This window comes from Kwoniella newhampshirensis, chromosome 13 (genome assembly GCF_039105145.1).
Source record: "Kwoniella newhampshirensis strain CBS 13917 chromosome 13, whole genome shotgun sequence".
NCBI classification, from domain to species: domain Eukaryota; kingdom Fungi; phylum Basidiomycota; class Tremellomycetes; order Tremellales; family Cryptococcaceae; genus Kwoniella; species Kwoniella newhampshirensis.
Window position 1 is genome coordinate 446,323 of NC_089966.1, and position 24,058 is coordinate 470,380.

The 24,058-nt window shown below is 50.6% G+C and overlaps 8 protein-coding genes across 8 annotated transcripts; 4 read left to right on the plus strand and 4 right to left on the minus strand.

Moving 5' to 3' along the window:
* Window positions 1-1,044: 1,044 nt before the first annotated feature.
* On the minus strand, window positions 1,045-3,729 carry IAR55_006134 (mitochondrial division protein 1; the record flags this gene model as incomplete). The annotated part of the gene is made up of 7 exons (XM_066949221.1): window positions 1,045-1,299; window positions 1,367-1,476; window positions 1,535-2,236; window positions 2,317-2,461; window positions 2,526-2,822; window positions 2,890-3,488; window positions 3,555-3,729. The coding sequence occupies 7 exons, from the start codon at window positions 3,727-3,729 to the stop codon at window positions 1,045-1,047; spliced, it is 2,283 nt and encodes a 760-aa protein (XP_066800229.1).
* Window positions 3,730-4,026: 297 nt separating this feature from the next.
* On the plus strand, window positions 4,027-5,373 carry IAR55_006135 (uncharacterized protein; the record flags this gene model as incomplete). Its single annotated transcript, XM_066949222.1, has 5 exons — window positions 4,027-4,198; window positions 4,322-4,482; window positions 4,550-4,626; window positions 4,746-4,905; window positions 5,044-5,373. 5 exons carry the CDS (start codon window positions 4,027-4,029, stop codon window positions 5,371-5,373), a joined length of 900 nt encoding a protein of 299 aa, XP_066800230.1.
* Window positions 5,374-5,731: 358 nt separating this feature from the next.
* Window positions 5,732-8,308, minus strand: IAR55_006136 (uncharacterized protein; the record flags this gene model as incomplete). Its single annotated transcript, XM_066949223.1, has 8 exons — window positions 5,732-5,808; window positions 5,924-6,483; window positions 6,617-6,828; window positions 6,895-7,022; window positions 7,099-7,123; window positions 7,242-7,530; window positions 7,671-7,852; window positions 8,024-8,308. 8 exons carry the CDS (start codon window positions 8,306-8,308, stop codon window positions 5,732-5,734), a joined length of 1,758 nt encoding a protein of 585 aa, XP_066800231.1.
* Window positions 8,309-8,571: 263 nt separating this feature from the next.
* IAR55_006137 (uncharacterized protein) lies at window positions 8,572-9,823 on the minus strand (the record flags this gene model as incomplete). The annotated part of the gene is made up of 8 exons (XM_066949224.1): window positions 8,572-8,625; window positions 8,689-8,748; window positions 8,802-8,870; window positions 8,930-8,949; window positions 9,010-9,456; window positions 9,521-9,539; window positions 9,603-9,660; window positions 9,756-9,823. The coding sequence occupies 8 exons, from the start codon at window positions 9,821-9,823 to the stop codon at window positions 8,572-8,574; spliced, it is 795 nt and encodes a 264-aa protein (XP_066800232.1).
* Window positions 9,824-10,236: 413 nt separating this feature from the next.
* Window positions 10,237-12,103, plus strand: IAR55_006138 (uncharacterized protein; the record flags this gene model as incomplete). The annotated part of the gene is made up of 10 exons (XM_066949225.1): window positions 10,237-10,368; window positions 10,426-10,530; window positions 10,593-10,687; window positions 10,758-10,821; window positions 10,889-11,050; window positions 11,113-11,258; window positions 11,325-11,603; window positions 11,664-11,736; window positions 11,799-11,934; window positions 12,033-12,103. The coding sequence occupies 10 exons, from the start codon at window positions 10,237-10,239 to the stop codon at window positions 12,101-12,103; spliced, it is 1,263 nt and encodes a 420-aa protein (XP_066800233.1).
* A 381-nt stretch (window positions 12,104-12,484) lies between these two features.
* IAR55_006139 (uncharacterized protein) lies at window positions 12,485-13,980 on the plus strand (the record flags this gene model as incomplete). Its single annotated transcript, XM_066949226.1, has 6 exons — window positions 12,485-12,583; window positions 12,763-12,854; window positions 13,123-13,344; window positions 13,583-13,655; window positions 13,737-13,837; window positions 13,935-13,980. The coding sequence occupies 6 exons, from the start codon at window positions 12,485-12,487 to the stop codon at window positions 13,978-13,980; spliced, it is 633 nt and encodes a 210-aa protein (XP_066800234.1).
* A 235-nt stretch (window positions 13,981-14,215) lies between these two features.
* IAR55_006140 (uncharacterized protein) lies at window positions 14,216-15,533 on the minus strand (the record flags this gene model as incomplete). The annotated part of the gene is made up of 9 exons (XM_066949227.1): window positions 14,216-14,323; window positions 14,408-14,493; window positions 14,549-14,684; window positions 14,754-14,786; window positions 14,845-14,875; window positions 14,965-15,052; window positions 15,139-15,265; window positions 15,345-15,409; window positions 15,497-15,533. 9 exons carry the CDS (start codon window positions 15,531-15,533, stop codon window positions 14,216-14,218), a joined length of 711 nt encoding a protein of 236 aa, XP_066800235.1.
* Window positions 15,534-16,050: 517 nt separating this feature from the next.
* IAR55_006141 (uncharacterized protein) lies at window positions 16,051-19,059 on the plus strand (the record flags this gene model as incomplete). Its single annotated transcript, XM_066949228.1, has 6 exons — window positions 16,051-16,741; window positions 16,799-18,496; window positions 18,553-18,645; window positions 18,755-18,781; window positions 18,833-18,870; window positions 18,940-19,059. The coding sequence occupies 6 exons, from the start codon at window positions 16,051-16,053 to the stop codon at window positions 19,057-19,059; spliced, it is 2,667 nt and encodes an 888-aa protein (XP_066800236.1).
* Between the last annotated feature and the right edge of the window lie 4,999 nt (window positions 19,060-24,058).

A 24,058-nucleotide genomic window follows, 5' to 3' on the forward strand; every position in this document is an offset into this window, starting at 1 on the left:
AAGATATTCAATCACAGCGATGGATCCAGGATGGTGACGAGACACGAAGCGCTCACCTGAAATCCCAGTTATCGCGGTATCACCTTGGCAGCTATCTCTCCCTGGCATGGTCTTGGAACGAAGCGTCTGGATTGCGATCACGACAAGATGGTGTGTCCGATAACAACTTTCTATGTGAAGAAAGACTACGCGTGTGCTGGTGTCCCGTGAGCAATGTCGTGTGAGCAGATCGTAATAAAAGCTCAGCGACAAAGTAGAACCGAAAGGCGATGAACGATCTATAGGAGCCAGGACGATATGTGATCAATGAAGAAGGGAATTGCGAAAGGCCAAAATCTTCTGGACAGCACTACAGCCATATAAGGAGTGGACAAGAACAAAGTGGCCCGAGCACCGAGTACCAGGAGAGTAGCACCCGAGACAAGAGAGACGAGAGGAAGCAATGGTCCAAGGGAGAGGAATCGCGACGAGGAAGATTGGATTGAAGCTGACGTGAGGGACAGTTCAGTATGCTCATGCTGTTCGGACTGGTTGATACTCGGACGTTTGATCGCTTGGTGTATGCATCCACACACAGCCACACAAACCCACACACACACCCACACACAAACCAATTGTGAAACGGTGATGAACGCACAGACCTTTTTCTCGGCGTGATTGACCCTTGTGGGGGAAATGCGTGTGGTGACCATGTCAAAGTGCAATGTGGTGATGCTGCACGACCATGGCCCCATCGTAGGTAGCTTTTCGCCTTCCTGCTGCTTCCCCTCGTTCGTGGCTTGTTCAGCGAAGAGCGAGCCGCTTGATCAAGGTACAGACAGTAGTCACCCAACCAGAGAAAACCTCGAGCTCGGAACCCTTCTCCGCTCAGCCGGTCGCCGCCGATACTCGCGTGGAACCGACCGCACAGCTTTCAACAACCCACTCTCACCGCGTCTGATCTTGGAAAACCTGAAGAGCTGAGACGAGCCAGTCACGCTCAGTGGACAGTGGACGTGATGCATCATGCGTTGTTTTGATGAGCTGTCTCCCGCCCCTCGCACTTCACATTGCCCAGACCTTTGCACACCCATCCCTGCCTCCTGAGACCAGGTACTTGTCGATGAACCTCATCTTTTCCGCTGGCTTTGTATGTCCGTTGACCACCAACCTAGTATGGTTGTGAGTCGTCCTGTTGTACACTTCTACTCCGTTCTCCCCCGTACATGCTACTACCTTCCTGCTGTCGAATTGAAGGGCTGTGACCGGGAACTCATATCGATGGACTTCGGATACAGCTCCCATGCGGAGGTCCCATATCTGCAGAAGAAGACGTAACGTCAGCTTGCTTTTACCGCGAACGGTGACAATTCCCAAGATGACTTACCCTGACAGTCTTGTCGAGACTCCCGGTGACTATGTTCATCTCGTCAAATTGAAGACACGTCACAGGAGCGGTATGTCCAACCAATGTCCTATGCGCCTGACCTGTACGCACTATAATCGACGATCACTATAAGCCTGTGCCATGCATGACACACAGACTTGCACTCACTGTCCCACATTCTCACGCCACCATCACCGCTGCCACTTGCCAGAGCATACCCCCAGAACTGTACACCTCCCACGAAATCTTGATACATCTCCCAACTGCCATCCGCATAAGGCGGTGTCGGTACACCGAAGTTCTGACTCGTCACCGCACTGAGCAGACTTGCTCCAGACATACCGACAAGAGACGCCCCAGGTGAAGGTAAGATATCGTCGTAGTGGATCGAGCCGAACGATGTAGAAGACCGGTGTGAGAGTTTTGGTGGTGCTGGCGCTGGAGCGGCAGGCACAGGAGGAGGATTGGAGATCGCCCAGAGGATGTCCATAGTGAGAACGCATTGGCCGGTTGCGACATCCCACTGACGGATGGTCTTGTCGGACGAACCTGTGACCAAGCACCCATCCTCGTAATAGAGCGCCGTCACGGACTTGCTGTGTCCTTCCAGGGTCCTCACACAAGGACTGCCATCTCCGACCTGTGTAGCTTGAGAGATGCCACTAGGTCCTTCTTCCCAGTCGTCGTCGTCCTCGGCTGCTCTTTGTTCGGCAATTCTTTCCAGTGGATCCTGTCTAGCAAGCTGACTAAGCTGACTCTTCAATCGCTCTTCGTAGTCCTCGACTATGCGCAGATCCCACAGTCGCACGTTGCCATCGGCTCCACCAGTAAGGCAAAGTGTGTCCTCGACTTGAAGCGCTTTGACGGTTCCTGCAAATGAGGTATAGTCAGATCACAGAACGAAAGAGATCTTACGAGCATGCTAGATACCAATGACAGATCAGGCTTACCAGAATGCCCTCGTAGCTCTCCAATTTCCTCTCCGTCACACAAGTCCCACACCTTGACCACGTCATCCTGACCGGCTGTGACCAACATTCCATATGGCTCGCTGAAGTCGAGGCCGGTGATCGGGGCGGTGTGTCCGTGGAGAGTCTAGCCAAAAATTCGTATTCAGTTCTGATCTCATGACAGACATCTCACCGCACACAGGACTCACCATGAAAGCCACACCAGACGGTAGTTCATCGTGCTCTGAAGGCAAGAATGCGGGACCTTTTCTCCTCCTTGAACTTTTGTTGCTCACAGCTGCAGCGGTAGCATTAGGCAGAGCCTTTGTCCCAGCCGCAGATTTGATGGCTGGTGAAGCCATCAATTCCTGTACACCTTCCAGCTCGTCATCCAGTTCGAGATCTTCTTCTTGTAAGTGTAGCAGGGAAGTTTCGAGCCTCCGACGTATTTCCTCCAAAGCGTCGATCTTTGCCGAGACTTCGAAGATTTCATGTTGAATGAGTGACTACAAGCGGATGCGAATCAACATTTGAGTCAGGTTCGGAGATGGAAAAGATAAGTTTTCGACTCACTTGACGGACGTGAAGATTCTCTTTATCTTGAGAGATCTCATCTGCTTGTTCCACCAAATCCTCCAGTCTCAATTTCCCTTCCAGATGTCTCCCTTCTGATATCCTCCTACCTTCTCTCTGTCTCTTCCTCCGCTTCGCTTTCCTCCCCACCCCCAATTCACCTTCATCCTCGTCCTCTTCACCTCTTTCGGTCAGCAGACCTCTCGCTCTATCTCCCAATTTCTTCAGCCCAATTTTCTCATATCCCAAATCAGCATCAACCAAACCACCTCGAATCATCCTCCTTCGCTGTTTTGGTAATTCGGACGAAGGTACCGTAGCTTTGAACCCTCGTATAAGAGATGGTATTTCTTCTCCTTGTGAGGAAGGATCACCCCGGGAGGGATCGAGCGAGAGTGAAGTGAGCTTATCGACGGCTTCAATGATGGCTAGTGAATTTGATGTGGTGCGATTCTGTATGTTGGTGAGACCGGAAGGCAGGGAAGTGGGGAGACGGAGCAGTGTCCCGGGTCGTGAAGGTGGACGACCAAGAGTACGAGAAGGGACCTGAGTGCTGGGGACGTTGTTCAGGAATTTAGGATGCATCAAAGAAGGTGCGACTGAACAGAACGGCACAGAGGTACCCATATTTCAGTATCATCCATATAGCGAATCAATGCACTCACGGTCTGACAGGATCCTGGTACTTTCCGACCTTCTATGTTCAGATTGAAACGAACCCATCACGACCTCTTTGGCGATTGACCATGTCCCATTGATGGAGGACGTGTAGGGTGCGGAGATGGGATCGAGCGCCTGACGTAGAGGTTTGTCGGCGTGGCCATTATGGGCGTCAGGCATCGGAAGAGGGCGCTGTGGCTGTTGTAGCCTTCTCTCAAGCTGAGAGTGGAGAGTTGTAGCTTCGATGTGTCGTTGGGATGCGAGAGATGATGAGAGGAAGAATAGGAGTGTCAGTGAGCCAATTGAAGCGATGGGATCAGGTCAGTGGCGGTAAAGAGGGAATATAACCGAAAAAGTCGACGATTCACTGAGATTTCAGGACTGCTACTGTCTGACGACCTGCATCACAATGACATTGTATCTGAACAGAATCCACCCTCAAACGCTGCTTCACTTCAAAGCGTTTCCACCCACGATATGGCGCTCGTTACGATTTCCGGGTACCCCTGCTCCGGCAAATCGACTCGAGCTCGTCAGCTGAAGGAGTACTTTCTCTCAAGACTGTCAGATCCATCACATCCTGGACCCTCTTTACATGTCTCCGTGATTGACGACGAGGGGTCTCACGTACCCCGTTCAACCTATGACTGTAAGTGGTTTTGATCGACTTCTGGGCTCACCAGTCTCTACGCTCGAACATTACGGCAAATGCTCATTCATCGCCCGTTTACACGCTCATGCTCGAGCTGATGTGCGTCTCTCTTCTCCCCAGCTAGCGCATTGGAGAAGTCAGGTCGAGCGAATCTCTACACCGCCGTCATTCGTTCTCTGGGGCCTGAGACAATAACGATTGTAGACTCTGCCAATTACATCAAAGGGTTCAGATATCAAATGTATTGCGCGGCTCGAGAAGCCAGAGTCAGACCATGCACCGTGAGCTGGCTGACGTTGGATGGGAACAATATGACTGTTCTCATGCTGATGTTTCTCTCGTTGACAGGTTCATGTGGTAGCTCCTCCAGAGAAATGTGGAGAATGGCACGAGACGCGAGGAGAATGTTCTTATAAACCTGCTACGTGAGTGTTGTTTTCTCGATTATTGAAGAGCTTTCCAATTGTCATTGTCCGAAATTCGACTGCCAATGTTGTTGCGATAGCCCAGAAGAAGAATATGGACTGATTTACTCCCCTTTTAGCTTCGACAATCTCATCATGCGATTCGAAGAACCTTCTTCCATGGTCCGATGGGATTCACCCCTGTTCACCATACCCTGGGATGAAGATCCGCCTTTTGAGGATATCTGGAATGCGATCTTGAAGGGGGATAAGAAGCCTCCTACGTCCGCAGTGCTCCAGGTGAGTGTGAAAAGCTCTTACAGAGCGTCATTTGCAGTAAGGTTTGACATCCATTGACTCTTCTCGTTCCATTTCCTGTCCGGCTTGTGCTGGCTCTCACACTCAATCTCTCGTTATCCGAATCACGTTCGCATACAGCGTTCCAAACCACCTCCCAACACTCTCCAAACTCTCACTACCACAACATCAACTATCGTCACCTCTCTCCTCTCTCATCTCTCCACATTCCCATCCTCATCAACGTTCCCCATTCCTTCCCCTCCTTCACCATCAAGATCGTCTCTCGTCTTGCACTTACCAGACCGACGAGTCACCCTGAGTGAGATGCAGAGACTGAAGAGACAGTATGAGGGAGTACAGGTCAAGGCTCAGGCCAGTGGTGGGTTGGCGGCGGAGAGCGGGTGGACGGAGGGTGAGGTCGCAGTGGGGTTCACGAGGTTTTTGGAGGAGGTCTGGGAGACTAGATGAGAGGAAAGATGTGGGGGATGAATCTGGGCTTCCTGGCGCATGTGGTAGGAGGGGAAGCGGCGAATCCCATATCATTCCACGAGAATAGTGGAAGATCAATAACCGCTTGTTGCGCTCCTGTCATGACAAAACACGTCTCCAAGGAGCGAGGGCCCTTCGCCGACCTCAAGGACTGACGGATAGGAGTGCGATGTCTTTCTTGGACAACGCGAGCATTAGGATAGCCATACACCACATAGAAACATCAAGCAAGAGCGTATGTGGTAGTAATGAGTCGAGTAAAGCATAATGCAATGTGACAATGAACCAAAAGCGGTATCAATCAATGCGGGGTATCGTTCCTTGCGTGGTGTCTTCTCTATCGTCCATTCGTTTGAGCCTTCCTATTCTCTTTGTCCATATCTCTTCCCTCGAAATATGCTAATCGTCTTTCCACTATACGAACATGCAAACAGCAAGTCAGCTCCGATTTGACCGACATCCCTCGCATCATACTCCTCTTCACCTCATCAACATTTTCCGTCAGCAACGAGTGGATGCCTGCACTTACATGTCTCTATTTGTCTATTCGCCTCATTCAGCATGGTCATCTCCGCCGTCGAACCCCCTCGATCTGGATGTCTTTTCATGGCCAGATCCACATATCTAATCGATATCATCTCATCCACTCCTTCTCGTTTGTCCACATCCAGCATTTCCGATCGCGGTATGTCGATGCCGAGTATCTTGTAATATCTCCTCGGATCAGGTAGAATGTCGGGGTAGACCGGTTTCTGCTTGGAAGCCTGTTGAGGGGATCTAAGGGTCTGACGAACCCGTTCATGCTGTAGTCTAGCTCGGGAAGAGACGTACGAGTCCCTCTTTCCAGCCCAAGAAGGACCGTAGCGAGATGTTGCGGAACCCTGGCTACTCGTTTCCCCCGTACTGCGGCTTGAGGATCCAGAGGAGGAAGAGGAAGAGGTGCTGTTTGCAGGGGCTCGTTTGGTATAATTAAGACTACTTCGAGCGGAAAACAGTGAAGAAGGGGTTGGTGCGACTTGGGGTCTTTTGATGGGATAGAGCGGTTCGTCGAGAGTTCTCCGTCCTAGAACATGATCGTTCACATAATTTCTACTCTATATATCAGCGATCCTGCACAAACAGCGATTCCGTCATCACACAACAGAAGATCGGTCATGGGGCGTTTTGCCGTTGGTCGATCACTAGAATTGACGAATCCAGTGGACGAAGTGAACGAACTCACTGAACACCTTGTCCACTGATGACTGGACTTGGGGCTATCAGAGGGAGAATTCGCTCATCTTCCCACATCGCATCGGTCATTGGACCTCTCCTCCGCATGGCGTTCATAACGATCCTCATCAGCTCGGCAGACCGCGAAGGTGGTCCGATTGAATTCAATGAGAAACGGTTCGTGCCATCTCGGGCAGGTCTGCATTGCGGGAGCTGATTTCCCTTCATGAACGGCTCAATTCAGTCATGCAAGGGGTTGTACCACGAAGATCGCACAGCGACACTCACAATGGTACCAAATGGTCCCTCTTTGATAGGTTGTATTTGACCTCTCGGCCAGTCGACTCGGATGGACTGCTCGATTTCGCCATCCGTGTAGGCTGTGCCGTCCCGTAAAGTGATTTTATACGTCAATCCTGTTATAAGACATTCAGAATCATGCAGAAAACAAGTGACGAATATACGCATGAGTCCTCGTATCGCAGTACTCACGGTATATAGGTACAGCGAATATTTTCTGTTGGATACCGTCCGAGGTAAGCGTAGATCTTTAAGCAAACAGGCCGGGCTGCCCCAAAAGGACAAATCGAGGTCACAGGTTACAAGGACAAAGAGCAAAACCTGATTATACTCACAATGTCCTTAGCCATGATCAACACCTCATCCCACTCAGCGTTGAAAGCCCCTTGCAACGCTACGATCCGTTCCATCTCCCCCTTTTCAAACCTCGGAGGACCCAACGCGAATTTCGGTGCGGTCATTTCAGACCACTCTGGATTCATGAAAGGGTCCGCTCTTCCTGCCGGCAAGGGCTCGGTGTAGATGTTGGGGGTGGGTGAAGGGAGGAAGATGCCGCTGTTGGTTTCGGCGAGCCAATCGTTTGTGTCCATGGCGAATCGAAGTGAGTGCGGAAAGTGTTTACCGCTATCGAAAAGATACGATGAAAGGAAGGTGTCAATGTGGGCTTTTGGGCTATTGCGTAACCCTCCCTCTCGCCACGGTAACCCAGGTGCATATACATGACCGAGTCTGCGTGGGGAGGAGGACGAAAATGCTTTACTCACCTGCACCAATGATCTTCCCTAACAGCGGCTACACGGAATCCTATCTCACTCTGGAATCGCTCCGCGACATTGTTATAATCGGGTCCGTTCGTACTCCTATGACGGTGTTCGGCCCGTTGGTCGCATAGCAGGGAGATGATCCAGAACGGGATGAGATGAGGGACAGCTTGCGTTGCTTGGGGCTACGGTGCAGATGGACAGACATCAGCTTGATAGCTGCAACAGCTTAAAAGCCTAGCTTGGGCTTCCATACAATAGTAAAGATTCCCACAATGTAAGGGCAAGAGGCAGGCAGATGAAGAGAGGAGGAGGGGCTGGAGTTCGAACCAGACTTGTGACTCGCTCAGACTTACCCAATCTCGTCGAATCCGAGCAAATCTCTGTCCATCCAATTGTTCATTTATAAAGACAAGAGGTTGTCCGAACCATATCCTCTTATACGGATCTTGGTTGACAAGTACATCGTCCAATGTTCGTCCTGAAGGTGTGTCCGCGTCCGCGTCCCCGTCCGAAGATGACGAAAGGGAGTAAGAGTGCGGTCGTCTGTCGAATCGCCGAGATATGAGAGGAAGACGTAGAGTCCGAGGATGACCCGTGTGAGCGAAAGCGCTCAGAGCGCCAGGGGTCATTGAGGACATTCACAACGAAGGACGAGTTGTGCCCCTTCCAGTGGGGATCATGAGCTACAACAGCGTGGTAACAGGAGTGATGCGCTGTGATGACAATCTGAATGTACAAGATGATGAGACGAACAAAGAACAACACAAACCAACTTTCAGGAAACAAGCGAACAACATACTGCTCACGTGACCTCGCAACAACCTGCGTCTAACATAATGTGTGTCTGCATGCATAAGGAAGCTACACAAGTTACCATGAGGATCAGAGCTAGCGCGGATCATCACAGCACACCAGCTTCTTTCATCTTTGCAACTAGCTCATCGACACTCTCGACCTGTAAGACCAAAAAACCGATTTCATCAGAAATGTCCTTGTGCGACATTCGACGTAGGCTCACCTTGCCACCGCCTTGTCTCTTAGGAGGCTCGGATACTGAGATTGTCTCGAATCGGGGAGTCTGTAGTTTCTGGTAAGAAGAGTCGTCGTGATTTTCAGAGGAATGTAACTCACAAAGTCGAGCCCAAGATCCTCTGGTTTGAGCGACTCGATCTTCTTCTTCTTCGCTTTCATAATGTTAGGCTGGAAATATGGTACATGTCAAATGGTGTCCACTTCAAGACAATTTCAGTCCAGCGTACCAAAGAAGCGTATCGAGGTTCTGCAGAAGGTTTTGTCAGTTGAGGGAAGCCCAAGGTAGTTCGTCAATGATCACACTCACCGTTCAACCTCAAATCTGTCGTGACGATGAGGGGCAGCTTCCCCTCTACTTTCTCCAGACCACCATCGATCTCTCTGGTGACCTCAATCTTGCCTCCTTCCTCAATGGCTACTTTACTTGCAAAAGTCCCCTGACCCCAGCCGAGCAGACCCGCCAACATCCCACCGGTTGAACCTGAATCGTCATCAATTGCCTGCTTGCCCATAATGACAAGATCGAACTTGTCTTTCCCCTCTGCTCGTTCGATGATCTTCTTAATTGCGTTGGCGACGGAGATGGGCTCGACGACCGCAGACTCGGGCGTGGTGATGTGAATACCTGCGTCAGCTCCCATGGCAAGAGCAGTTCTGATCGTGTCGACCGCTTTGGGTGGACCGATAGAGAGAGCCGTGATGGAGGTGACTAGCTTTGGGTTCTTCTCTCGCAGTCGGATGGCTTCCTCGACAGCTGAAAGAATCACGCGTCAGCGACTCAGTCCATTCTTTCCCCTCGAAGGTCGAGTTCCACATACCGATCTCGTCAAAGGGGTTCTAAGCAGTAGAGATTTCACATGAGCTACGGTCTGTTGAAGCAGTCTGGAGAACCAGCCTCACCATGGAGTGTTTGACAGTGGTATCAACGCCCTTGCCATCCGAAGCAACCCTGATTTTGCTACACGCCATGAGGAATGCATCAGCTTTCCTTCAGCCTTTTCGTAGACGTGATCGGCCGAAATGCGCTCATGAGACAGGACAAGAACAACTTACACAGCATAGTCGATGGACCTCTTGACCGGAACGAGGATGTTCACGAGGCTGGGCAAAGAGGGGCGCATGATGGCTTGTGAGCTCTGTAAATTGGATATGGAGTAGTGAGTACGAAAACGAGATGAGAGAGGTCGAATGAGTAGGAACAGTCCAACTCCGTTGGTCGGTTGCTTTTTCTAGCCGGAGGATGAGATAGATTCGGATTTGATCCCGACCCTTTTTGAGGCAGAGAGCATTACGTAAAGGTTTTCACAGCCGACGCGTGGGTTCGGTATGCATGATGATGCGACTACTTGCTACCACTCCCACAAATCATGACGACGGAAACACACAACTCTCAACAACAACAACAACAACATCATCATCATCATCATCATCGTCATCGTCACTACTTCATCCGCGCAGGCTTCTCAACTGACATCTCCACTCGACATCAGTACATCAATCCAATCACATTCTTGCGATCCATGGAAAAGTGAACATGACGAGGACAGCGCATCATCCTCATCCAACACCGTCCTTCCCGGTCTACTGTCTCGACTGGGCAGACGACGACACGCTCCTTCTCGGAGGCGGAGGCGGTGCGAGTCGAAGCGGTATCCAGAACAAGATTGTGAGTGCCTTTCAAGCAGCTAGCCTACAAGAGCTCATCAATAGAGATGTCACTCAGAAATTGTGTAAAGTATCCAAAGACGGGAGAAGCGTTCGATATATCACCGAAGTTGGCTTGAGTAATGACGAAGATGCTCCGATGACAGTGACCGTGGATCGTGAGGTAAGTCAGGCTCATCAGATTTGATACCCTTATTCTGAGTCGATGCTGGATTGGTCCTCTAGGCAAGGCAGCTGGTGACCGGTATCAACGCTTCTTCCTCTGCTGTCAAAGAAGGGGCAAATGATCACGTCCGAGTGTACGCCTACAGCGAGGATAAGTATGTGTATCTTGAACCCTCAGTGATTCGCTTACAGATGAGCCACGATGAGCTAACGGCCTTGCCTCAGGATTGATTATGTCAAAGGCCAAAAGACGATCGATGCAGCTTGGTCGGACGATTATCCTTACCAGGTTTGTTTTGACGCGAAGTACACACGCTGTACATGTCACTGACAGTAGATTTTCGATCGTACTGTAGAAACTGACGTCACTGTCACCAAATTCCTCGTTCGTCGCCGTTGGGACCACCGACGATAAAGTCTCCCTTCTCCATTTCCCCTCTCTCGAAGTCGCTATCCCACCTTTCGCAACAGATGCAGAATTAGTGGACCTGGACTGGGGCGGTCCGAAAGGCGAATGGGTGAGTCCCTGATAGCTGCATCCAGGTGTCACATGTCCAGAGAGCTGAGTAGAAGAATCAAGTATGCTGTGACCACCACGACTTCCCTGCTTCTATATCACCTCGCTGCCGACAGCGAGAAGCCTAGCCTTAAGCCCCAAATGGAACTCAAACAGACTATTTTCGCGCCAAGCTTGGATATCACGCCGGTCGCTTTCCGGTCAGCCAGGTGGGTTGGTGGATTGGGCTGGTGCACGGCTTCTGCAATGACGAAAGCTGACGCCTGACATACTAGATTCTCTCGCAATCCTTCTTCACCTATAGCGATCCACGCCGTCCTGAACGCCACTCGATCAGCTAAACGGGGAGCCCCTCGTAAAGCTTTCGTTTGTACGTTCGGCATCGTAGCAGAGCCGAGCAAGGCGCGCTTGACCGCGGAGGAGAAGATAACCGCTCAGGAGAAGGGCAAGGGCAAGGCGATTGAGGGTGATGGCGGAGAGCAGGAGCTGGGGAAATGGGATGTGCTGGTGAAGAGGGAAGTCGGGGGCAAGCCAGTCACAGTGTTCGATGTCAGGTGAGTGTTGGCATACTGTCCTGCATCCCTCTCACAAGTGCTGAAAACGGTCACCTTCAGTGCGGATGGTAAGCTGTTAGCATACGGCTGTTCGGATTTATCAATTGGAATACTCGATTCGAAGACGCTTGCTGTAAGTTGCCGTCTGATCTTGACAGAGCAGAATGCTAAATGGAGAATTCCCTTTGATTACAGCCCTTGCTCAAGATCTTGCACGCGCATTCCTTCCCTCCGACAGCGCTCAAGTTCAATCCTTCTGCGAATCTGCTCGTCTCAGCGAGTGCAGACAACACGATCCGAGCTATTGTCGTCCCAGCCAACTTTGGTGGCAGTGAGTGATCCGAGCTTTCTTCATACTTCGGGGTGACCTGCGCGAGCCACTGTACTGTGGCAATCCTTGAGTAGAGGCTCACAGCGGGTTCCCACCAGTGTCGATGTCGCTCATCGTTGTTCTCTTAACGATTCTCATTCTCATACTCGCTCTGGTTCTGAGAAGATAGTGGAAGTGCATGCAATCGTACGGAGCGTATCTTATGGATGATTGTATCTGTTGTACAATTACTACACACGAGGCAGCCACATACATGTATGCGATGTATCGTGTTCTCTCATCTCTTACTACGAAGCGATGTTGAAATTGCCACCGGAATTGGTATCTGGGCGGAGAATCGCGACAGGCGCAACGTAATACAACAACAAAGTCCAAATTCACATCATTCGGCAGCACGCACACCTTCCAACCTCGCCCATAACCAGTCAACACCTCGCCCATAGGATAGCGATATTGACCCTGCGGGCTTCTGTACTGTACTCTCTTTTCCTACGATTGTGTGTCCGGTTCGCAACGACTCTTGCCTTCTAGATCCAATCACAAAGTCGGCATGGACCACGGCGATCATTCGGGCCATTCGGGGCACACGATGCCCATGCCCATGCCTGGTCATAGTGGTGGTATGGATCGAGAAATGCCTTCATGTGCCGTGAGTGTCGGTCTCCATCTCTCAAAGTTAGGTCATCCCACTGGCTACAGGTCCGAAAGCAGCGGTAGCTTTGGGGAGGCAGTCATACGTGTGTCAAGCTGGAAAAGACAGGAGAGGAGAGACAGTCAGATCGAGTGTATGAGACATATGGCTGATGTCACTTTGGTGTTCATGATCAGATGAACATGCTCTGGAATAACCAAGTCGCCGATACTTGTGTAGTGTTTAGATCATGGCATATCTCAGGACCCACAACTATGGTATTGTCGTGGTGAGCGTCGCTTCGCGCAATACATTGATGACGTTTCTGTAGAAGACATGGTAAAGTAGCTGACACCCAGCGCCATCCTCCCGTCTCCCGATTGTTCGTGATTGCCTATGTCACGTTGACTCTGCCTCGCAATAACTGATCCTCCTCGACATGTCGCCCTTCCGTTGCTGATTTCCATCATCCCCGTCCCACTCACTCTCCTCCTCATCCTCCCTTGCATCCCTCCATTGCTCTCAAAACTCTCGATTCACCCCTTCTACATATGCAGCCTAATCGTCGTCCTCATCTCCCTCTTCTACTCCTACCTCCTCCACTCTATCAAGCAATACGATCGCCAAATCGCCCTCACCATCTACGCCTCGTCTACTTCAGGTGGTAATCGACGGGAGAGCGTGGCCGTCGGGGCGAACGCTAGAAGGGAGAGTCTGATACCGCCCATCCCGGCGGGGTATCAGAGTGTGGAGTCTGGGGCTGCTAACCGGATAGGAGTGTGAGTGATTCCGTCTTTGCTTGTATCTTGACTCTTTCTTTTGGTGTCGATCGCGGGATTTTTCGGAAGGGGTCTCGCCAATGCGAATATATTGGACGGCAAAGGAGCGGCGTTACATGATCCATTCCCATGAATGGTTCAGGAGCCGGAAGAGCCATACAAGTGCTGAACTTATCACCGAATTACTGATTTGTCTGAATGCCGGCTGATACCCTCCTTCGCCTCTCCTTGTTTGTAGCACCAAGCTATCTTCGAAGACCCGATTGACAAGAGCCGGACTCTACGCTACTTCAGTCGCCATTTCATTCTGGGTAAGCCAGCACTTCTTCATCCCCCTCATTCCCACGCTACTATACTGACTCACACTCTCACCCCCCCTTCTGCCCCCTCAGCTCATGCTGGTTGCCATGACTTACAACACCTATCTGTTCTCCTCAATTGTCATCGGCGCGTTCCTCGGTCATTTCCTATACGAAGGCGAGATCGATGTTGGGTGAGTGTTGCCTGACTTCATCCTGTATCTGATTCGATGCAAATGTATCTATTACACCCTGAGGAATGGAAGAGAGCTAATCAGTCCGGCTGTCTAGGTCTGTCCTCTCTGGGGGAAGCGCGAAGGGTCTGGCTTGTCATTAAGAACTGAACGATGAGAGACGCGAGGATCATTGTATGATTTCAATCTCGATATCCTTGGCCGAGTACGGCCGTAGGATATATATATCCTTGATCATGATCGATCAGTGATTGTCTCTTCGTTAACGCAGTTGAAATGGTCCGACATCCATAGTCTGGTGTTCTACTGCTTTTGTGTACAAATTTGTAGTGAATTTTCACCCATGCCTTGCCATGCAATGGATCGACTGCCTACGTCTCAATCTCGTCTAGGTCCCACCTTTGAAGCGACATATGCTCGCACATTCTTCTGCTCTTGACCACCAACACCATCAATCTCTTCTGGAACCTGTCCCTCAGAATTTGACTATACGACGATGAAAGACAAGGCTTGTTTAGCTGCCTAGACCTCGACCGGCTGGTACGTGGAGAACAGGGAGGAAAGACTCACCCTTTCCCTATCTGCGCCAGCTTCGATCAACGTCACAGCCGCATCTCCATGTCCACTCTCGAATGCAAGATGTAACGGTGTATTGCCTAATCATCAAGTCAGCGATGTCGAGATGGTGTGTTATATGCAAGGAGTACTCACCAGCTCGGTCTGCTCCGTTCAACCTCGTCTTCGGTCTGCCTTCAGGTGGGTTCAATAAGATCTGCAAGAAAGCGTGATTTCCAGTCGTAGCTGCTCTATGTAAGGGTTGTTGTGACGCTCGGTCTTTCGCATTGATCTATGTATGCTAGCGTCAGTTGAAGCTGAAAACGCCGTAATATCATATCTGTCGGCCGAGTAGGCTTACATCTGCGCCTTTCGATATAAGAAGCTTGCCGACCTAGATTACCATACTGTATTAGCAAGTAAGGTCATACGAATGACGATTAAACACATACAGGAACGTTCCCCTTCGAAGCGGCGTAATGTCTATCACGGTTCACCCCTTCGATCAGCTCGTCACTGGCCACCATGAGTAGCGAAACGCAGTGTGCGTGAACAGAGAGAAGATCACCCACAAAGATGTTTGTCCCTTATCATTCGCAGCATTTGCGTCCGCCCCAGCCTCTAGCACTTCTCTCACGATCTCTCTATGACCCGCGGCGGCTGATACAGGGCAGGTGATTCACTCGTCAGCATCCTGCTCACATCCAAAAGTGGCTATAGAGTAGTGAGACCGAAGTTTTACTCACAAGCAATCATTAAAGGTGTCCAGCCCATCAAGTCTCTGGCTTCTAGATCCGGATGATACCCCAATAGTAGCTGGATCATACCAAGGTTCGAAGTCGTGCAAGCCCAATGGAAAGGTGTTCTGCCATCCTGAAGAAATGACACTACGAATCAGTGTCAAATAATCATACGAAAAGTCATCACAGAGAGATGATACAGATCTACATACGTCATCTTTTGCATTGATTAGTTTTGGATCTTCGTTCAACAGAGATCTGACCATCCCCGGCTGGCCTATGTACAGTTGTCAGCTTTACGACCCTGACGAAGACGAGTAACAGCAGGAAGCAGTGGAGATGTTGCTCTCCAACTTCAACTCACCTTCCATGGCAGCTTTGTGAATGCTGAAGCTCGACATGATTGATCCGTTTGACTATCTCCAGTAGACGAGATGTGTAGCCATGTTGAAGGTAAGCAGATGAACAACACCTCTGTTGGTGACAAGGACGTCAGCGGTAGCGAGGGTGGAGGTTGCTAAAGTTGATAATAAGAGACGAAACACGTGGGATTTTATCACCAGATCAACATTCGGTGTCGATGATTGCCACATCATCGCTTCACTATAGTTACTCGTACAGCAATACGAGTACAAATATATTGGACTACACCCCCTTTCCCTCTCAAATGATCTGTACCACCCTCCTTTCTTCAGCCATATCGCTTGGGAGTACCCTCGCATCTCAACACACCGCATTCTTGCCGCTTTGCAATTGCACAAGTCTCCAATAGGGACACGCTCGTTGTGGTTCCGCATCCACTTCTTCGATCTCTTCATCCCCAAGGTGCTCTCGCTAAAGTAGGCTGACACCGCTCACTGCTCCACCGAGTGAGACACAGAACCATCGCTTTGCGATCCGCTTAGTTGGCTTGCACGAATGGGGTCGGCCTCGTCTACGATGAGTGCTAGCCCCGCACTCGATCCACCTGGGAAGCAAGACCCCTCAAGTTTGACCTTTTCGGTCAATGACGTGATGTCTTCTGTAACCACCTCTTCGTCAGGATCGAAAACAAACGATGGTCAAGCAAGTGATGTCGCTGCTCTTCGCGCTGCGGCTCTGAGGAGCAAACGAGGAGGATCTACACCTAGAGCATCTTCTCCGGTACCGGTTCGAGAGCCGGCGATTCTCTCAACCGCCTCATCATCTCCATCCTCTAAACAGTCAGCCCCTTCGTTGCTCAAAGCAGGGCCACCAAAAACTCATTCTTTGGATGCGCGAATTACCCGAATGTTGCCAAGCAAAGCCATTGGGGCCAATGCGGTCGGGGAGAAAGAGGAAGGAGAAATCAGCGAGGATGATGAGGAGCCAGTCGAACGACATGCTGGAGAATGTCGTGCTTCGCGTAGTCGAGCTTGGTCTGGTAAGCGCAAATCAAAGTCAAGATCGCACTCTCCAACAAAGCGTCGATCCTTCTCGAAACCGTCCGTCCCTCATCCCGAACAACACCCTTTACCATTGGACCAACCGCCTGGTCCAGCAAGGAAATCATCTGATGAGAGTCGACCTGATGACACAGCAAAACTGATGTCCGTCAAGGTGGCAGATTCCGTTGCTTCTGCTCCTTCCGGTGAGTTACTGTTCCATATCCTACTTACACACCTCACAGTCGCTGACACTGTCACAGAAATCTCTCTCTCAGAGGCTCGAGATTACATGGAAATCATTCGTAATCTCATCCACGAAGGGGTCAGTCCTGACACCTTGGTCCAGAAAGGTGCTACTCCGAAGTATGTCATGGCGGTATGCGAAGAGATTGTACAGGGCACCAAAAAGCGCAAAGCCCTTTGGCTCGAGACTAGAGAATGGCAAGTCGACAGCGAGCCACCGGTGGAAGAGGGATCAGGACCGGTCGATGTCGAACGTAAATCGCCTAGTCCCGATGTCGCGATATCGGTCAGCACTGCAGTCGAGACGGGGAGGAAACTCAGCACCTCGTCGGAGGACTCGGCTGAGTTGACTTTAGTGGAAAGGATGAGTCCACCGAAAAACTCATCCTTGCGATTGCAGCCGAGTTCTTCCTGGACACCTCCTAGTCCTTCATTTCCTACTGCCCGACAGTCCGCTGCCTACTCACAAGCTATCAGGATTGAGAGCTACAAGCCTGGACCCAAAGTCAATGCTCACTTGCAAGAAACGCCTGATATCGTCCCTGAACCCTCAATCGTCCCATCGGCTGCTACCGCATCACATCCAACAGGGCCACCGAGCAGCATCCAAATGCTCTCTGGCCCAAGCCGCCTTCCACAAGACAAGCAGTCCTCTGTCCAAGATGGTGAAGTTTTTCAGCCCCGACGTAAGAAGCGAAGTGGTGCCCGAGATCTGGACAACGGTTTGTCGGCCAATGCGGACGTAGTGTTAAACTATGAGGATGAGACGGCAGCACCCTCTCAACCGTCAACGCGATCGGTACCTGAAAGGCGACGGCCACCTCCTCCAATCTTCGATTCTCCTCCCGATCCCCCTGCGACCTCGTTCCCTCCGTCGGAACCCACAGTGATGCTGCCCCCACAGACTGCACTCAATTCGACTCGAACAGAATTAGAGGCAGCATTGGCAAATGCTCTCCTCGAGACCCGCCGAAAGGCCCTTGAAAGCATGCGACGTCGAAGAGCAGCTCAGGAGTCAACGACCGGCCTCGCGACTCAAGCTGAAAACCCACAGACCGCTCCGACTCTGGAAGTCATTGGACCGACAATTGAAGAAGTCGAGCTTGAGAAGACCATCGAAGAGCAGATGGCAGAGCTCGAAAGGGACATGCTCAATTCCTATCCTCAACCTGTTACCACTCGCGCGGACGATGACATGGACATCGATGAACCTGAAGAAGGGGAGATCACCGCGCCGTCTCCTCCTATCGTGATTTCAGCGCAAGCCACTTCCATATCCATCCCCGATTCGTTGCCCTCTCACAACCGTCCACGCGGCAAGAAAAGAGCTCTGGCCGAGGACCTCATGGAGACTCGGGCTGTCACTGCCCCTCCACGAACACTTCCACCTCGTAGGCGGCCTTTCTGGGCTATGCAGCGCCCACAGAAACTGATCTTGCATCTGGACGATTCGTCGGATTCGAGCGAGGATGAAGGGGAGAATACGACCTCCAGTGATACACCACTTCTTGACCCAAGCTTTAGTGCTTCACAAGCACAACTGGATGAAAATATACGGTCGCTGCAAGAGCGAATCGCCAAGTTGAAGGCGAAGAAAGCCAAGCAAGAGATGAAACATCATGACACCAGCGAACGCAGTGCATCCATAACGCCAAGCTTGAGCGACAACAGCCATCTAGAACAGTATAAACCTGTCGGTACCGTCAGACATGATTGTAAGTTCAGTCCATGCGCCCATCCTCCCGGAGACTAATAATTGAACACGTCGCAGCAACAATGTCGGCTGATGTTCGCCAGTTGACCAAAGAGCTTGTGGAAGTAGAAGCACAGGCGGAGGCTATGGCTGCTCGGGCCGACCCGATTGGTGAGTGCCCATCGCTGATGAGACGCTGAGATGGTACAGATGCTGCGGGGTCTCCGGGTTCGTTTTCGTGTAGGGTCTCCTTCGACTTGACTGATTTTTTGTGCGATAGTTGACGAACCGATCATCGTTGACAATGGTGAGTTTAGCCTGCAGTCCAGCTATACATGCTGACACTGATTTCTTTCAGAACCCGATGTTTCTAGAGTCGAGTTTACTGCGACAGAGGTGCGACCGTCGTCGCTTCCGAGACCTTCGACTGATCAACCGTAACGATGCTTATATTTCGTTTGGCAGGTACGACCTCGATCTGTTTCGCCCTCGGTGATCCAGACGACTGGCACAATGTCAGAGGCAATAGCTTCGCCTCTGCCACCCCGGTCTGACGTGCGTTTACAGGACATGTTCTATCACTGAAACCATCATAGACTTTCCAATCTTACAAACCCCTTCTTCCTCGATACCCTCAGCTGACACACACTGAGGATATTGCTTCGACCTTTGCTTCATATATTTCTCCTCCACCTGCACTTGCACCCTCTCAAACGACAACGAGCCTGTCACTGTCCTTGATTGACCATTCTCTTCTGCAATCGATTGTACTGACCAATCGCATGCACCGTGAGCCTGGAACTACTATTTGCAGAGCGGAAACGGCAGGAGGGACATGCGCGGATAGGAATTGTCGGGACTTGCATCTATCGAAAGGCTTGACACCAACTGGCAAGTGATTCTTCCCTTTCTTGTGCCAGAATAACGATCAAAATGAAGGAAGGTGATGTGGAAAAGGAAGCTGACTTGTAGAGGCTCTCAACAGACAATGATCTCATCGAATATATCAGTGATGTGCGCCCGAACTTGGCTCTCCTTCCAGTATCGACTCTCAGAAGCGCTCTGATCTCAGCCAAACAAGCTTTGAAGAGCGAGATATCGTCAAATACTAGACCGAATACCACTGCTCAAGGAACAGACAGTGTTAATAGCAGTGACATCTCAGGCCACACGTTGGATTTGGGCAACGATGAGGCTCTCTACACTCTGCTGGAGAGGATGTATACACTCGCAATGGAATTTGGATCGGTGTAAGATCATCCCCTTTTCCCATTTTTTCAACCTCCTTTCTTGCGAGATCGGCATGATCGACATGATTACCTCCACCAATTATATAATGCACCATAACGATACCCGGCAAATGACGATGGACGACCACGGACGACAGTGCAGCAACCCGTAATGTTGTTTGTAGATAGCCTCAGTACCCATTCTGATTGATACTCGAGATGTCATTGATGATGATATGACCATGATGATGAACAGTGGGTTGCAATTGCATCATAAAGACTGGTATCAAGTGACAGATTGTGCTTTACTGGTCGGTGTGACGACCGCTTTCGAGATCCATGTATGTCGAGTCAAGACAACTGAAACATATCACTGGATCATCGATCTCATGATGTTTGTGTGACCTCGAGTTGGGACGACGTCGGCTGCTCAGAAGAAGCGGTCTCCGGTCGGCTTAGGCTACAAGGGCTGTGAACGGTATTGATCGCTCGGAAACTGACCCTTATGTATGACTACTCACACGCTTACGAATGACGGCTCAAAGGTTGAATAGATGTCGGTCATATGTATTTCCCAGCCAAGAGATGAGTGCACAACGGCTGTTGGAGCCATTGATAATAGATGCAGTAACATAGGATCTAGGATCTAGGGTTCCTTTTTTTTTTCTTTTTTCCCTCATCGATCAAAGTTTGACCTTTCGAATTGCGGAACAAGGGGAGAAAGGAGAAGCCACACCGTAAGAGCGGGAACTACTCCTACGACTACTATCACTACTACTACTATTACTACTACTACTGTGCAGAGTTAATTATATCCTGCCACAGTAGTATGACTCATGGGAATGAGGCATCAGACTCGAGGACAAATAAATGTCGTGGTATGGGGGGCAAAAGATCATTACGAGTAGTGGTCACACTTCTAAATAGGGTCAGCTGTTAACAAAAATATTTGGACACCAATCGAAGCCGAAACCGAACCAAACCAATCGATTTACCAAGATGGATTTCTCTTCACGTCGGTTGGAGATGTATTGCGGCGGGATCATCTTTCCTGTATCTGATCAGCACATAACAGGGTGTATGCTCCCCGGCTATATCATGATGAGTGTCAGACTCGTCAGAGCCGTCAGGACGACTTCTACCACAAACCTGTTGGGATGTTTGGTCTGTCGGCCGCACCACCTCTCTCCCGCTGGTCTCGTTCAATGGCTGTCTGCGCTATCAGGAATCTGTTTGGCTTAGCGCATGCCACCCCAACTTGTCCCCGCAATGGTAGACCAGGCATGATAGACGCACGTACTTGGCTGGGTCTTTCAGGGCACACCGTGTGCCTCGCATCCATCATCAGTGCCCGCTCGATCGCCCGATCGTCCCATGTGAATCACAGGCCGAATGTGCTCCTTGGTTATGTAACCGGTGAATGAAGATGATCGGTCCCAGTGGATCCTCTTTCCGAGAGGCTGAGGGACGAGTTGTTGTTTTTGTGCGGCGCTATAAGTTAGTCATCTTCAGCCAACTTCCGATTCCTGACTGTAGGTTTCAGCGTAAAAAGGCCACAAAGTTTGTCTGGCATGAAGAGCTTTCCCACATGGCTGCTCAATCTAGCATAGACGGAGGTTTTGCACAACTCATATGGCTTGTTCCTGATCGTCTGTATTGCCAGGTCGACAGCCCCTGCCACAGGTCGCTGCGGACATATGCAATGTCCACTGCTTCTGTTCTTCTTCTCACGCACTCATCCTTCATCAATATCAAATCTGTACTTGATCGTGTCCTTTGTCACTCCTCTGGTCCCCATCGTGGCCCCTCATATACAATCATGTAGTCACCCAACCCCATTTCCACGATCACACCGGACACCACCGCCGGGACTTGACCTAGGTAGTGCCATTCGGATCGTCCACGTATCATCTCGTTCGTTCCGGTCCTCGCCAATCTCGCCAACGAGCGATTGTCCTTCTCATGTCCCACATTGATTAGCTGTCGTACATCTCTGAACGTCTTTTGCCTCGGAACCGATGCACCCATTGGCAGGAAAAAAATTCCAATGAAAAACAGACACACGTTTTCTCCCCCTCACCCTCGGTTCGAAAAGATATTTTCTATTACAAAGATATCTTTAGCCCGGCGAGGAAAGGTGCGTAATCTTAATCTTTTTCCCGAATGGGACGAGATAGAGTGCGGACGAGTCAGAAGGGACGGGTAGACTGAGTATGAAAGATAGTGATTGCTCTGATAATTGCACTAGATAGTCGCTGTCTCTGTGCTCGTTTTCTCTTTTTTCCCTTCCATTACGACAGACCAGGTCCGATTCCAGTTGGTCACACTAAACACAAGCTCGTCATCAAAACAAGGGCCCAGAGCAAAGCAAACAGCCAGCACGCCGGGAAAAGAGTCGCGAATCAGACTGGGAACATACGTACCTGTAGAACAAGGTGAGAAAGGAAAGCCGGGAGCCAAAACCGGGTCACATCACCCCAACAATTGAAAAATACCTATCCGCTACGAGACACACAGGCCCCCGTGTTATATATATATCATCAGCACTTTATCAATTTTCGAATTCCCACCAAATCTCGCTCTCTCTCTCTCTCTCTTTTGTCTGTTCTCCTCTACCACTTCAATTCGGTCGTCGGTCAGTCCAACGCCCGCTCATCCCATAGACGTGGTCTCACACTCACATGTGAGTCCGCCTTCCCTTTTCATCTCCTTGTTCGCTTTTCTCAACAGCCAGATTCTGCTTCCCACTGTCCCGAACGGTCTCTGTCCCCTTTCTAGCTGTTTGAGACACACTCATGGCTTCGCTATATACCGCTGTCTGACGTTAGCTTTCGATTCTCATGCTGACAACATCATCACAGTCATATTTGTTTGACTGGAATCATCGACAGTAGTGATACTGCACGACCGCTCCAATACCTGCTCTCTCTCTCGCTATCAAAGCGACTCTGAGTGGCGACGCTAAAGAGCACGCAGTGTGACATCACTATTACGTCTTACGTTTGGATGACTTGTGCATGCCGTAAGTGCCTCGTGGTCAATCCCAGTCTCATTACGGGAAAACATTGACTTGCGACTCCCCCCTGATTCCCACTACCTGTAACCTTACTCGTGACTAATATCACGGCCCGTTCCAAAATTTATCCAGATATACTCTTCCAATCTCTTCCCACTCTTTCGACTTGTCTCTACTTTCCTCACCAGCTCTGCGAGACTCATCGCTCCATCCGTCTCGTCCTACTTCCTGGGCAAAGACGAGCGACGTGACCTGGCAATCACAAATTCCTCTCAAAGCAAAAGACGCCTGTCGCCGTTCGAGGTCTTCCTGTATTTCGAGTAAATTACAGTCCCGCCCCGTCGCCTCAGAGCTCGCCCCAGGTTTTCCTACAAATTCCATCAAACATACGTTGACTCGACCCGTGTCCTTCGGGCGGAGCGCCATCCGAGCCCAAGCCAAAAGTGAGCTATTTCTATACTCGGCTTTTCGCTTTGCTTCGGACGGTCTCACCGCCACATTCTCGCGATTTTCGTGTCCGCCTCGTTCATTCCTTTGCTTTTTTATTCTTCTGTTCTCTGTTCAACATGAAACGTGTCCTCAGCTTTCACCAACCCCTGAGTCTTGGTGAGATGGCGTCTGACTAGCTTCTCGGCGTTCTGAACACTGTGATCCACGCCGGCGGTGTTCCTGTCTTAACTGCGAGTATCGTGCTGGAGAGTGAGCAAGAAGCTTCTTGTTTGAAGGAAAAGCAGAAAAAGGGTTCGAAGACCGGGACTGATTGATGTGCCAGTGGATCTTCGACTGCGAGGACTTCAGAAAGCAGAGCCTGATGCAGCTGACTAGTGGATCATGAGGTGTCTTGCATGAAGGTCTCGGTTTGGCCTTTCACCAACCATCCTGCCCTAACTCCATCTGCAAGGATGGCTCTGATAGGTCGACCCATATCAGCTTAGGAATCATCAGGGACCACTGAACGCATTGTGGCATTGCTAATCTCCTCCAATCATTTGCTGATCTCTTCCTTTGGATCGGCTCTTTCATCTTACGCTGTGTGTTGCTGCTTCGAACTACGAACTAATCAGTGTCGCAATCAGTCTCGCCATCACTGGACTGCAGCATCTTCGACATCTTGAGAAGACGAAGGAGCAATTGGTCCACGACTCATCCATATCCCTACCTGTTCTTCTTAGCTCACAGAGCTCACGGATGTGAAGGTGCCTCTCCGAGTCTTGCCGGTCCTATCTTTCCGGCCGCTCCCCAAGCTTCCTGACTGCCCGATGCGCGTCCCAGCAGCTAGAAGGACGAAGTACATCGTTTGAAACAGCGAAACGCGTCTCGCCTGACTGAGGGGCTTTTC